The sequence below is a fragment of the Aedes aegypti genome, chromosome 1 (assembly GCF_002204515.2).
Source record: "Aedes aegypti strain LVP_AGWG chromosome 1, AaegL5.0 Primary Assembly, whole genome shotgun sequence".
Classification (NCBI taxonomy): Eukaryota; Metazoa; Arthropoda; class Insecta; order Diptera; family Culicidae; genus Aedes; species Aedes aegypti.
The window spans coordinates 148,447,356-148,463,016 of record NC_035107.1 but is presented as its reverse complement, the minus strand read 5'-3'; the positions used below and the strand labels follow the sequence as shown (position 1 = coordinate 148,463,016).

Below are 15,661 nucleotides of genomic sequence, written 5' to 3'. Positions count from 1 at the left end.
TTCAATGCTCTGGGCAGCAAGTTTCCAAATGACTTGCGTAAATTGACTCGCAATAAGTCAAATTTTTTTGTCATTGGTGACTTTAATGCCAAACATCGGTCATGGAATAATTCTCAAAGTAATTCCAACGGCAGAATTTTATTTGATGAGTGCTCTTCAGGATATTTCTCAATTCAATACCCTGATAGCCCCACATGTTTTTCCTCTTCTAGAAATCCATCTACGATTGATTTGGTCTTAACCGACTCTAGTCATCTTTGTAGCCAACTGATTACTCATGCTGATTTTGATTCTGATCATGTCCCTGTTACATTTCAAATATCCCAAAAAGCGATTCTCAATCCTATCAGCTCCACTTTCAATTATTTACGAGCCGACTGGAATATATATAAAACGTATGTTGACTCCAATCTTGATGTTAACATTTCTTTAGAAACTAAACTTGATATTGACAATGCTCTTGAAACTTTAACAAATTCCATTGTTGAAGCCCGGAGCATTGCAATTCCAAAATGTGAAGTAAAATTTGAATCCGTGATTATAGACGATGATCTTAAACTCTTGATCCGTCTTAAAAACGTGAGGAGAAGGCAATTTCAACGCACTCGCGATCCTGCTATGAAAATTATATGGCAGGATTTGCAGAAAGAAATCAAGAAACGTTTTGCTCAATTAAGAAACAAAAATTTTGAAAATAAAATTTCTCAATTGGACCCTGGCTCTAAGCCCTTTTGGAAATTATCGAAAATCTTAAAAAAACCTCAGAAGCCAATACCGGCATTGAAAGAGGTAAACAAATTATTACTAACTAATTGCGAAAAAGCTCAAAAACTTGCTATGCAGTTTGAAAGTGCGCACAATTTTAATTTAGGACTTACTAGTCCAATTGAAAATGAAGTTACTCAGGAGTTCGAAAATATTCTCAATCAAGAGAACGTTTTCGAAAATGCCTGGGAGACTGATTTGGAAGAAGTGAGAACTATTATTAAAAAATTCAAAAACATGAAAGCTCCTGGCGATGATGGAATTTTCTACATCCTCATCAAGAAACTTCCAGAAAGTAGCTTATCATTTTTAGTTGATATATTTAACAAATGTTTTCAATTAGCATATTTTCCTGACAAATGGAAAAATGCTAAGGTTGTTCCAATTTTAAAACCAGACAAAAATCCTGCAGAAGTTTCTAGCTATCGTCCAATCAGTTTGCTTTCCTCCATCAGTAAACTTTTTGAAAAGGTTATTTTGAACAGAATGATGGCCCACATCAACGAAAATTCAATTTTTGCCAATGAACAGTTCGGATTCCGCCATGGACATTCGACCACTCATCAACTTTTACGTGTAACAAATTTGATCCGTTCCAACAAATCTGAAGGCTATTCTACTGGTCTTGCTCTTCTAGACATAGAAAAAGCATTCGACAGTGTTTGGCATGAAGGTTTGATTGTAAAATTAAAAAACTTTAATTTTCCAACTTACATTGTTAGAATAATTCAAAGTTATCTGTCAAATCGTACACTTCAGGTTAATTATCAGAACTCCAGATCTGAAAGACTTCCTGTAAGAGCTGGTGTTCCTCAAGGCAGCATTTTGGGACCAATATTATACAATATTTTCACATCTGACTTACCTGAGCTACCTCAGGGATGTCAAAAATCTTTATTTGCGGATGACACAGGCCTCTCCGCCAAAGGACGAAGCCTGCGTGTCATCTGTAGTCGATTGCAAAAAAGTTTGGATATTTTTTCTTCATACTTGCAAAAATGGAAGATTTCTCCTAATGCTTCCAAAACTCAACTAATAATATTCCCACATAAACCAAAAGCTCTTTATTTGAAACCTTCAAGTAGACATGTTGTCACGATGAGAGGGGTTCCAATAAATTGGTCAGATGAAGTTAAGTATCTAGGGTTCATGCTAGATAAGAATTTAACTTTCAAAAATCACATTGAGGGCATTCAAGCCAAATGTAATAAATATGTAAAATGTCTCTATCCCCTTATTAATAGAAAATCAAAACTTTGTCTTAAGAACAAGCTGTTGATATTCAAACAAATTTTCAGGCCAGCCATGTTGTATGCTGTACCAATATGGACTAGCTGTTGTAATACCAGGAAGAAAGCTCTGCAGAGAATTCAAAATAAAATTTTGAAAATGATTCTGAGGCTTCCTCCCTGGTATAGTACCAATGAGTTACATAGAATATCCAATGTTGAAACATTGGAACAAATGTCAAATAAAATAATTAATAATTTCAGGCAAAAATCGTTACAATCTTCTATTGCCACGATTAATGCGTTATATGTTTAGGTTAAGTTAGGTTAAGTATATTAAAAACATTTTTTTTTCTCTTATAAGCAGGTGAAATCAACTCACCTGTAAAAAAAAACTGAACTGCTACGGCAAATGAAATGTAATATGTTGTTAACAAAATGTTAATTAAATCTTAAATTTGTTTTACCAAATTAGGATGATAGTGTTGTCAAATAACACAGAACACCTAGATATAAGAAATGAATGTAATGTTTGGAATGATACTAATAAAGAAATTAAAAAAAAAAAACTCTTTTTGGACTCATTTTGGACAATTATTGTCGTTTTGTGGTTCCGGAAACCAGTGTTTGGTGTTCCAGGAAAAATGCAGTGATGTGCCAGATGATTGAGGGTGTTTGTTTTGTCGTCGCTCCCTTGTGTTGATTGGTTGGGTGATCGGTTTCACTTCTGGCTCCAGTTGAAGTTTGCCAAACTCCTGCAGTAGATTAGACGTTTGATAGCACGGGTGCTTCGATCGTGATAATCGATAAAATCGGTCTATGGTAAGAAAAGTATGAACAATATTGACTGCACTCTACACTTTATTTTCAATAAACTTAAATCAATGCAAGAACCACCTAATGTGGTCGCTTCATTTAGACGATTAGCCAACTTTAAATTAAAATGTTTATTCGTGAAATCGACAAATTAATATTTTCTGTCTGGAAACATCAATATTAAAGCCACCGGTGACTACAATAGGAGTTACATTGAAATCATTTTTCGTATCTTGCACAGTAGTACCTGGAGAAAAGTACACTGTTATTAGCAGTACTTCAATGTCCATAACCATAATCGATGCCGCACAAATATCTCCAACCTGATCTGCTACACCAAGCATTGCATCATATTTCTCACTAATCTTTTGAATTGTGTGAGGAACAGCTTCGTTGAAGGCCGTATCCTTCTGGTAAATCGCTACACCTTCAGCTCTCACGCCTAAGCGTTTGAGCTGGTTATGCAGCTGTAGCCAGCAAGGTCGACGGAGGAGTGATCCTCTAGCCAAGTCTCACTCAGTGCAAGGAATTCTACACTCGTCAGAATTTGGTCTGTAGAAATATTCATTGCATGAGCATTCCTCGCGGAACATTACTAAAGGACTTATGTACAAATGAGAGATTCTCTCCTCTCTCGTTCTCTTTCGATCATAACAGTGGAACACTAAAGATTTTGGGAAGTTTTTCACTATAGATCGAAAGTCAATTTCCTTGACTAGCGTTTCATACAAAAAACGCAACAGAAAAGATTAATGTGACTGAGTTATTAATGAAAGAGAAAGTAAACAAAGAGAGCCTCTCAATGTTAGATAGGTCCTTTAGTAATGTTCCGCGAGATTTAGGCTCTGTACTTTGATACTCATCAATGTGCAGGCAGGGGTCGTCTCCAAGCGTCCATAATCGATGATTGCCCAAGCGCTGCAGCTTGTTTCTCAAGCCAACCATCTTGGGAGAATTGCTGCTTTAGGCGTGATGGAACTTGAAAGAATTGGTAGAGTTTGTCAAAAACAGTCCTTGCAGTGAAGTAACCCGCGACAAACCAACATATACCAATTGCTGATCCTGGCTTTTGTCATAGTCGTACACGATCTCGGAGAAAGTTCTACCTTGCGTCTTATGAAAAATAAAGGCACAGGCACTAACCACCGGAACCTGAATGCGTTTGCATTTGATTATGCCGCTCAATTTGATACTAAAATTGCTATAATTCTCTATACAGAAGTGAAATTGGAATTTCAAAACCAAGAGCGTTACGTTGGTATGAAATATTTTAAACTCTCATAACTTTTTGCTGGATTAACGAAATTCAAACACAAGGCATTAAAGGGTCATGTCGTTACTTACTGAATCCCACATACCTGCCCAAATAGTTTAATAACTGTTTTAAAAGAGAACGTTGAATTCAAGCAAATTTATAAGTAGGGGTGCTAGACAAAAGTTGACGTCATTTGCTTTTCACTCTTCGCTTGGATCGCATCTCAGCAGGCACCAGATCAGCTTGCTCTGACCGGGCGTGCTTCTCAGGCACAGACATCGACAGCGATGGACCCCCCGTTTGTCGTGGTTCGCTCAAATAAAACTGTCGAGCGACCGAGAGAAGATGCCGTCCGAAGCCAAAGCCATCACCACTGCCGCCGCCAAGAAGAAGAAGAGGAAGCAGTTCACAAAAGAATGAGATGGTTGTGGCCGCCATCGCAGTCCTAAACTGAGACTGTGGCTGGTATCCGCTAGAAAGGAGAAGAAAAAGAAGGCGGTTCCTCAGCAAAACCCCACCAAGTTTCAAAGACCACCGTGATGAAGACGACTCCGAAGAAGCCGCCACCGCAAACCTCATCGGGCGAGCAGGATTTCAACCAGTGCGCCGTCAAAATGTGTTCTAAAGAGTTATTTGTGCAATATTTCCTAATATGTTTACCACATACTTGCTATAATCTTTTAATTCATCTCGTAGCATCATACAATATCTGATTTATTACGAATTATTGACAATACAATAGTTTGAGGATGTTTCCGCTGCTGCAGTGCCGTCGGGATGCAATCACAGCATAATGCTCATCTTGTACATCCCTAGCCAATAAATCAATTTCATATAGCTTATTACTAATTTAGTCTATTAATTCGCTTTCTGATCTAAGAAGTGGGCTATATGACAACCACAGGGATTAAGTCGAAATCTGGAAACGTAGCTCAATCTTGAGCAATTCCACATACCCGAAGATTGGCAGCTTTTCAGATCAGCCGATCATGAAGCTTCTTGTTGTGGTGCCTAACGGGATTGTATCTTGACTGTACCGATGCTGCGATTGTCACGAGGAGCTCATACTATCTCGAAATTTCAAATGCAATGAACCGAATCAGTGGAAAGTAGTATGTTTTACACAATTTGAATAGCAGACGATGTTCCCCCCTTTCGTATTCTTTGCCTTCATCTGATCGACCAATCTGGGACATAAGGGATATGAAGTTGATATCTTGGTTAGGGATTTACACCGTGTCCAATATATTCTCATACACTTTTCCTTTTCTTTGGTATAACTTTACTGAATGTAGGATAATCCAATGTTGTAGTATTTCATTGTAATCTGGTAGTATTATACTAACGTAGAATAGCTTGTTTTATGAATAAGAAAAAATAATTGCTACGATAAGTGATGAAATGTCCATTGAAGTCGTGTTGTGCACTTAAAATGAATTTTTGTTCATATTGGTCTGGTTTACAAAGTGAAAATCAGAGCATTCACAAAAAAGTTTCAGAAACTTTAAGTTAATCATATTGCGTTTTGAATAGATAAATATTAATAAAATTTGATAAATACATGTGCGATAACTGCAGATTGAAATTGGGCTCTGCCTATGAGCGTGCTGCTGGAAATATTTTTCGTAAATTCTTAAGTTGATAAAATAAGCACAGACAAACAGACGTAACAGCTTGAACAATTATCAACTTAAAACATAGTCACGTGAACATTTACGCCCAATGCTAAAATACTTCATTTTGGCCAACCGTGAACTAGGTGGCGGTAGTGAGCAAACGTCAAACTCGAACAAAAGTGATGCTAGCGCCACGAGTGGCCAGTCGGCCAACTACCAAATATTAGGATTGGGTGCTATTATGCTGTACGATGGAAATAATTAGAGTGTTACGTCTGTTTGTCTGTGAAATAAGTTTATAATTGAAATATTTCCAAAATATTTCCTGTAGTGAATCAGTATTATAACCACTTTCAAAAAATATTATCACCAATGATGTCAGTTAGACAAGCACAAAGTAATGTTATCTTGAATTTGTATGAGAATATATTGGACACGGTGTACATATCTTTGAAAATTCATGGACTTGGGCGGATGGACGATAAAACATTATTTCAATAGTTAACGATAAATATAAATCACGAATGTTTTGCCTTCGAGCAAATTTTAAATATTTCTGATCAATGTGCGTAAAAGTTATGGAAATCGGAATTTGAAACCCAATTCAAGCGTTAATATGAATGCTCTGCTATACTATGACATTTTCAATGGATTTCTGTATTGAAACTAAAATGTGGAAAAATTGCAGATTAATATATGCTTATTACAACTGGTCAAGAAACAGTTTAGTGAACAGTATTTAAAATCTGTTGCGATTTTAATACATTTCCCAATTTTCGGAGGATTTAGGAAGTGTTCCCCCACTATATGATAAATCAACGATGCTGTTAGAAATGCCATACAATGCTGAGTACTATGATGTTATTACGGTCTGAAAGCGCTGCAGCGGCGTCCACGCGTAAATTCTCGAATTTTATGAGATTATGTGGGATAAAATATGTGATCCAAATCAAGTTTTGTACAATACCGCTAGATTAAGATCATGATAGATAAATCAGGAAATATTATTCTATAAATTCTTTTAAGAACGTTTGATGGCCCTCAAAAGGGCCAATTGAGCTTGTATGCTGTTACAGATGAATAGCACTACGGGATGTTATAAGTTGATTGCCATGGTTAAACAGGGAAACCCCAACGAAAGTGTATATGTGAATAAGTCCTCTGTTTATACGACAAACCAGCTGAATATTTCATGGGTGCATAACAGCAACAGGGTAGCGGATCACAGGGATTTAGTTGAAATCTGGAAACGTAGCTCAATCTTGAAATCTTGACCGATTTCACAAGCCAGACGCTCGATGAGCAGCTCCTCGGATCAGCAACTCAGGGGACTCTGGTATACGAGCGGGCTTGTTTCTTGGCTGAACTACCGATGCTGAGTTTTTTAACAGCTGAGCAGATTAACAGCAGCGAGGTACTTCTTGCTTAGCAAATTCGGAGGAGCTCTTACCAGCTCGAAAGCGGAAATGGAATGAAACTGAAACCGGCGAAGGAAGCATGTTTTATAACCTTAGAATAGCAGATGATGCTCCTCCCTTTTGTGCTATTCGCTTTCTGATCGACTAATCTGGAAAATGGGTATGCGCCAATAATTTGTTGGGCTTAGAATTACTTGAAAATTTTGGAAGGGTTGACATTAACTAAATATTTAATACGAGCTATTGATAATCGATAGTTTTCCTAATTATGAAGGTAAATTTCTGATCCATTTTTTTCCAAAATTATATGAATATTTCATCACGAGTCGAAATTTTGAAGCGCGGATCAACAGCTCCTCGGCCGATGAAATTTGCGGAGGCGATGACGATGCCTGGGTGAACGCAAACAAGCAGTGAATCACAAAGCGAGAATGACTCGCCCGACCGTGTTCACAGTTGGACCGCAAATTCACCTGTGGACTGCTCTTCTTCTTCTTCTTGGCGGCGGCAGCAGTGATGGCTTTGGCTTCGGACGGCATCTTCTCTCGCTCGCTCGACAGCTTGATTTGAGCGAAGCAAGACAAACGGGGGCGTCCTTCGCTATCGATGTCTATGCCTGAGAAGCACGCCAGGTCAAAGCAAGCCGATCTGTTGCCTGCTGAGATGCGAGCCAATCGGAGAGTAAAAAGCAAATGACGTCAAATTTTCTCTAGCACCCTTATTTATAAGATTTGCTTGAAATCAACGTTCTCTTTTAAAACAGTTATTAAACTATTTGGACAGGTGTATGGGATTCAGTAACCCGGTCAACCAGTCAGTGATTTTCGATAGCGATCGATATAGATTCGTTTTGAACCGTTAGCGATCGCCATCGTTGGTCAAAGATCTATAAAGAATTATGAAGACTGGTTGGTGGGGAAGTGAACGACATGAACCTTTGGTGTCTTGTCTTTCGATTGAGATGCTAATCAAGGAATTTTGTTAAACCAACAAAAAGTTATAAACGTTTAAAATATTTCATGCCAACGTAACACATTTTGCACCTTATTAGACTATTGTGCAGAAATTTTTTGCACAGTGAACATTTGCACACCTCACATGACCGTTTGACAACGTGCTTGGATACTAACTTTTCTATCTTTGTTTTGATTTTTCGCAAACGGTTAGCATAACATAATTGACTTATACACCAATTAACTAAATTTACCCGGTCCAGGAATACAATCCGAAAATTGCCAGAAACGCCACCGGAAGAATGCTCCAGTGTCCAGTACATAAATTATACATAACGATGAAGGTTTTCGTTCGGCCCTCAACGTGGGGTACCTGGGTGAACCAATAGACTAAGGTTCATTTTTGACACCCACAAACCTCCACTTTTTGTAATAATTGTAACATTTGGGAACAGTTGCCCACCCCCTTTAGCGTTGAGAAATTTGTGAATAAGCCCAAAGATCTTCCGTTAGGAGGAATACTGAATCGCTAATCGATTACGCCCTGAATCTGCGGGAAAAGGATCTGATTCAGAAGAAGATTTTGATGATGATCATTCTGGATTTAGCAAACAATAGCTTCTCAAAGAAAAAACTTCCCAATGAGCTTTACGGCTGCTCGCTATTGGTTGCCGTTCACGATTTCAAGGATCATTCGTGGGGAAAATAAGTATTTTAGTGGGGTGAAGCTGGCAATGGACCGATGCACGAGTTCATTAATTTGACGTTTTAGCGGTGCCAGATTCACTCGTTGTCATGGTCACATAAATAACACGGCACCGCTCAAACGTCAATGAGTGAATTCATGCATTGGTCCATACGGTGGATAATTTTCACTCCAATGCTGGTCGCTTGCAAATAAACACAACAATGGACCAATGCACAAGTTCACTAATTTGACGTTTGAGCGGTGCCGAATTCATTAGTTGCCATGGTCACGTAAATAACACGGCACCGCTCAAACGTCAGATAGTGAACTCGTGCATTGGTCCATAAAAAAGTTCTGATGCAATCTGTTTGACTGCTTTGAATTAAATATTTTGAAACGTCATAATCAGCTTTCAAAGCATACGCCTACTGATGTTAGTGGGTGTGCAAATTGTATCTCACTCTTGAACAGTTTCATTAGAATCTAAAAATTCGTGCAACAGTCAATACTGACTTGTCGTTAAAATCAAATCAAAACAAACTGATGTGCATGCGGGAAAGTGTCAAATGAGAATCTCTCACGGAGACGGTATTCAACTCAATTTTAGGTTGTTTCAACGCAATTCCGTAGTTGAGCCCAATAACTCAATTTTGGCTAAATTTCCAAGGTCCCCACTAGGTAGTTTGGCTTTAATTCCATTAGAAAAATATACTCAATTTTGGGTTGATTTAACGCAAAATTGAGTTCTTTCGACCCAAACATAAGAAAAGTTGCATTAACCCAAATTTGGCTTATTGGGCCAAAGTACCCCCATTGGGTAAATGCAGCTCTCTCTATTTTTGACAACATTCGAGTGGGAGAAAGAGAAAACCGAGAGATTTTGGGTTGAAACTATAATCGATATACTTAATTTTGGGTAAAGTAAACTCAAAAAATAGGTAAAAATATTTCTCCGTGCTTGCTGTAAAATCGTCCGGCGCCGGGAGACACTGCTATGGCAACCAAATTTTTCCTGCACCTATTTTGCGCTTTCTCGTGGTAAGTAGTCGAAATTTAGTGAGAAACTCAACCATTTTAAGCAACCGAAAAGGCTCAGGACGATTTAACTGCTTACGTTGGTAAATTCGGTTGGTTTCCATACAAGAGATAAATTCATCTGCATCATTGTGTTTGCATCTTGTATTCAAACCAACCAAATAATGATTTTGTCACACATTTTTCGATTACTTCCACTGAGATTTGAGCATACCGTAGATGTTTATTCGTACGAAAAATGCATGTCGATTGGGTTTTAATTTGTATTGATTTCTGAAAAAACAGTAGCCAGAGAAGCGAAGCATGAAGCATGGGAAACTGGAAAGCCAGTGAAAATGCTCAACAATTTTACTGACTAAGGGCCGATTTCTTCACCTTCGCTTAAGCCGTAAACCACGATTACCCATACGATTAAACCAGGTTTAAGGCCTAAGCGGTGGTGAAGAAACCACTTATAAGTCAGAGTTTCCATCAATCAAAACATATTTTGGTTTACTGGTTTTTTTCGGTAATCGTAAAAATAACCGAAAAAAACCGTAGTTCCAAAAATTAGTAAAATTTCACTGGGGTGGGTAATCTGAATTGAGCTCTCGCCGAGCGGTGTCACGAATACGTGCGCAAATTTCCTGGTTGAAAATACTGCCGTTTGATTTTGCTGGGAACAGCTGATCTTTGTTTATATTTTCAACCAACATTCTTGAAGTAGTGTTGGTGACATGTAACGTGTATGTACACGAGCGCAGAAACCACTATTGGCTGTGTACCGTCGCATTGAAATCTCCATATATAGAACAAATGTGTATGTATATGTGCGTTTCGTGACGATTTGCGTTCCGGATGCGTTAGTCTGGAGCATTTTCACCAGCTGTCAGTCGTTCCACCTAACGGGTCGGATTCGTTAGATGGAAGGCAGTCGTGTTCCAACTAGCGAATCCCCGCTGTAGTCGGTGAAAAGTTCGAAAGACCCTTCGATGTTGTATCTTAATGAGTCGCCATACGACATTTCGGATGGGATTATCTGCGCATCTTTTCTGCTTTTGAAAAATCGCCAAAAAGAGAAAGGATCGGCCTTGACCTCACTTGAATACGAAAAATATACTTATGGAACGAAGAAGACACACATTCGTTGTACTCCGATTCAAGACTACGGAGAAAACCCATGTTTTCTTCAGTGCGATGGCGTAAGAGCGACGGCGGACTTACGGAAGAACGGTTTCTTTGGTGTCGAGTGTCGAAGATCCGAACTTTTTTCACATGACTGAATAGTTTCGAACCCGCTGAGGATTAGTTTTCTGCGGAGCGGAGTGTGTCTGCAAATGATTCCTCTTTCCTGGCCAACCCTGAGCGTTTAGATCTCCTATGCATCTATGATTATTTTGACGTCATGGCTTGGGCAGCTTTCTTACTCGCGTTCGAGTTGCGTGTGAAAACCGTCTTTGTCATCATCTGTGCTTCCAGAGTGAGGGCTGTGCACGTTTATTATGCTGAAGTTAAAGAACCGGCCTTTAATCATCAACTTGCACATTCTCTCATTGATCGGCCACCACCCGATCACGCGCTTCTGCATACCACCCATCACTATACAAGCTGTTCCAAGTTCGTGTGTGTTACCGCAGCTCTGGCAGATGGTATAGTTCTAAATGTTCGCACCATTGCACTGTGTTTTATTTTCTTGTTTCCATGCGCTTTTTGAATAGCGCCCTAACCGTTGATTTTAGCGATATAGTTTGTTCGGAGAAGTTTCTTGGTATATTAAAGCGCAACTTTTGACGAAAAAAGTTTTGTGATCAATCCACCTAGCAGTGAGATAGAAAAACTATTTTTTCAAAACATTTAGATAGACATATGGTGTCTTCGGCAAAGTTGTAGAATTGGCAATTTGAAACAACTTTGTCGAAGACACGATTTTTCTATCTCTTATACTTTTTGAGATACATGCCGTTGTATGTGAATGACCCCTTAAAATCATATTTTTTATCATAACTTTTTTCCAAGATTTTTAACATTTTTTGTGTTTTTTACCAAGTTGTTTGTCATAGAAAAACCCGTGTTTTTGCTGAACACATCATCACCCTATCTTTTGAAGTAACAAAGTTATTCATGAATTACTCTTTTTTCAAGGGGTAGTTTAGGCCTCTATAACTGGCTTCGGCGCAAAATGGCGCAGACAACTCTTACAAATCATGAAAATACCATATCTCCCCTTTCGGCAGTTGATAAAAACTTTTGTCTATAAGCGTCTTTGCATGGGTTTTTACTATCAAACAAATAAGCCTTATTAAAACGAATTCGACTGATAATTATTTTACTTCAAGAGACAGAGAGGTGCAATGTTCAGCAAAAACACGCGTTTTAAGATGTTTAACAACTTTGTAGAAGACATGAAAAATGTTAAAAATCTTGTAAAAGAGTTACGATATTTTTAACTTAAAGTCAACAAATTTGTATGAAAAAAATCGTTTAAAATCATTATCGTTTATAACTTTTTACTTAAATTTTCAACATATTTCATGTCTTCTACAAAGTTGTTAAACATCTTAAAACGCGTGTTTTTGCTGAACATTGTTCCTCTCTATCTTTTAAGCAATTTGTGTAATTCGTTCAATTCTGGGTGTGATTTGTAAGCCGCTCTATTATGGAGTTATTGCAACTAAGTATCGACAGAACCCGATGGATCGTGGGTCGCTCATCATCCTTCTTAAATGGTTCACAGATAAGGAGACGTTTCAGCTGAAAGGTGTATCCGGTGAGTTTGTTTCAATTGAATCTCACATGGTTTGTGATTGCTTGAGGGCCATTGGTGCTCGAGTGCGGATAATGCTCTAAACTCAGAAGCGACAAACTGCACAATCGATGACCAATTGCTTTTAAACATTCCATGAAACATGTGAGGATTATCCTCATGATTACTCCGCCGTTTTTCATTTCATGGGGGGAAAGTAATGTTATTAAAGTATCTTACCTCTTTGTACCTACAGTTTAATAATATGAAAACTGCGTACATAGGTACAACCAGATTACCACTATCTACGTGTCCAGTACACAAATTATATGATTACTTTCCCCCCATGATATGAAAAACGGCGGAGTAATCATATAATTTGTGTACTGGACACGTAGATAGTGGTAATCTGGTTGTACCTATGTACGCAGTTTTCATATTATTAAACTGTAGGTACAAAGAGGTAAGATACTTTAATAACACTATATATGATATATTACTATATATTGGGTATTGGGAAGGGGTAGCCTAAGGGAGTTAATTGAACTGTTGACTGGATGAAAGTGCGTGAAGTCGCCAGCCTTTTATCATGAGAAAACAGCCTTAGTGTTGTCTTCTAAAGGTCTTCAAAGATATTAACTAGCCCTGCTACAACAAACCATCAGGTAGATCATTCCATCCCGGTATGATTCTGCAGCCATAGGTAATCCTTGCGCTGATGGTGGCTAAATAATCATCATCATCATCAACATTGTTCCTCTCTATCTCTTAAAGTAAAAGAATTATCAGTCGAATTCGTTTTAATAAGGCTTATTTGTTTGATAGTAAAAACCCATGCAAAGACGCTTTAGACAAAAGTTTTTATCAACTGCCGAAAGGGGAGATTCATGATTTGTAAGAGTTGTCTGCGCCATTTTGCGCCGAAGCCAGTTATAGAGGCCTAAACTACCCCTTGAAAAAAGAGTAATTCATGAATAACTTTGTTACTTCAATAGATAGGGTGATGATGTGTTCAGCAAAAACACGGGTTTTTCTATGACAAACAAAATTTGTAGAAAAAAAAAATGTTAAAAATCTTTGAAAAAAGTTATAATACAAAATATGATTTTTAGGGGTCATTCACATACAACGGCATGTATCTCAAAAAGTATAAGAGATAGAAAAATCGTGTCTTCGACAAAGTTGTTTCAAATTGCCAATTCTACAACTTTGCCGAAAACACCATATGTCTATCTAAATGTTTTGAAAAAATAGTTTTTCTATCTCACTGCTAGGTGGATTGATCACAAAACTTTTTTCGTCAAAAGTTGCGCTTTAATATACCAAGAAACTTCTCCGAACAAACTATATCGCTAAAATCAACGTTTTGGGCGCTATTCAAAAAGCGCATGAAAACGAGAAAATAAAACACAGTGCATTGATTCCTTTCAACACACTTCCTTCAACGCTACGATACCGAATCCGCGATCCTTCAGCACATCGGCGAGTATGCGTGTGCTTTCGATGAAGTTGAGAGATTTACAGTTCCAACGTACCGAGCTTCCAATCGCTAGTCCCTTTACGTCGCTGTGTTCTTCGTCGATTGTCCCGGTTCGTAATCTCTCGTTGAAGATTTTTAACAGTTCCACCCAATTTGTTTGCTTCTGGGATGACATGGATATTGCCGACCGATATTTGGATATTTGAAAAGATTGCAAATGTGTACACCAAGGTACCCCATTTTACACGAGAAAACATCAAATCGGGCCATAGTTATCAGAATAAGATTCTATAATTGTATGTACATTAAATCATTCTAATAGTCAACTTATTGTTTCAATAGTGAAACCACCGGATATCCCGCTGCGCAGTATTTATTTTGATTCCCGTTAATCTACACATCGTTCAAATTAAGAATGGTTGCAAGTTTTATGTGTTTTTCTTTTACGGGTTTTCATACATACCTATAGGTGAATATCATGTTGAACAGAAAGTTGAAGCCGAACGTTCCGAAAAATAGAAATGTGGTTCCTAATCGCCATAGTTGGTAATGCTTCAGGATTAACGTAGGGTTGAAGTATAATTGAAACGGAGTTACTATTTCCAAATGCTGAAAAATAATCGAAATGATGTAATTATTCAATCAAAGTTTTGGATCTGATGGCAAACAAAAAACATTTACTTCATTTGCATGATGTATATAAACAAGTACCGTCGTTGGGGGTGACAATGGGTCAAAAAGGGATATGTACGATTTATTTATTGAATAACTATCGCAATTTAACTCCAATCCACTTCAAATTTGGTGTGTATGTACTTTGATGGTTCATTAACAACTGTTCCAAAAATTAAAGAAAAATATTTATTCACAGCGGCATCACAAGTGAATGAAAAATGACCCAATCTCACCCCATAGAGGGGGTGACATTAGGTCACTGTAATTAAAATAACTTGTTTTTGAAAAAAATGATTTCAAAACCATACACAGTTGAAAAATATTGATGAAATACGACGCAAACAAGACGAAAAGATATCTAAGATGTTTCACAAGTATGATAAACCTACTTTAAAGAACGATTATTGAAGAGCTATGAGAATAAATATGTAAACCCAACATTTATCGTTAAGTTTACATAAATTTTCTTGTTTTTTTTTCCATCAAATTGTTTTCAAAGTCTCATCCCCATTGCCATAAAGCCTATTCAGGTTTCCCAAAGGTGTACTGAAACAGTGATTATTTTAAACCTCCGCAAATAGTTAAATTTCAGTGCGACATTCCATGATCAATACGTTTCAGCAGATGTTGACGTCATAATCCCCGGTATTTCAGCGATCCTACTCATTTGTACTTCCGTGAGATGTTTCTATAATACGAAAACACTAATGAAATATTGAATTTGAAATTGAATTGAAGAAAAAATTCATATACTAAAATTTTACGATGTTGCTGCGCACGAAAAACAGTTGCTGGTTTGAGAAGTTGTCAGGATGCGTTGAATTGTTATTCAATGCACGGAATACTCAAGTTGACTTGTTTGATGTTTCAGAGATGCTGTATTTAAAAAGATTAAACAAATCTTAATGAAAAAAGAGAACACCCAACACCGTAAAATGTCAAAAAAGTGGACTTGTGATTTCATTTACTATCGTTCTTACTTGACCCAATCTCACCCCCATTTTAATGT

General features: G+C 37.7%; 1 protein-coding gene across 1 annotated transcript in view; it reads right to left on the bottom strand.

Moving 5' to 3' along the window:
• The window catches only part of LOC5570619 (derlin-2), a 46,786-nt gene that overhangs the window by 12,719 nt on the left and 18,406 nt on the right, over positions 1-15,661 (bottom strand). The window contains exon 2 of the mRNA XM_021850691.1: positions 14,441-14,586. Coding sequence (XP_021706383.1) covers positions 14,441-14,586 — 146 coding nt within the window. The remainder of the gene's footprint in view (positions 1-14,440; positions 14,587-15,661) is intronic.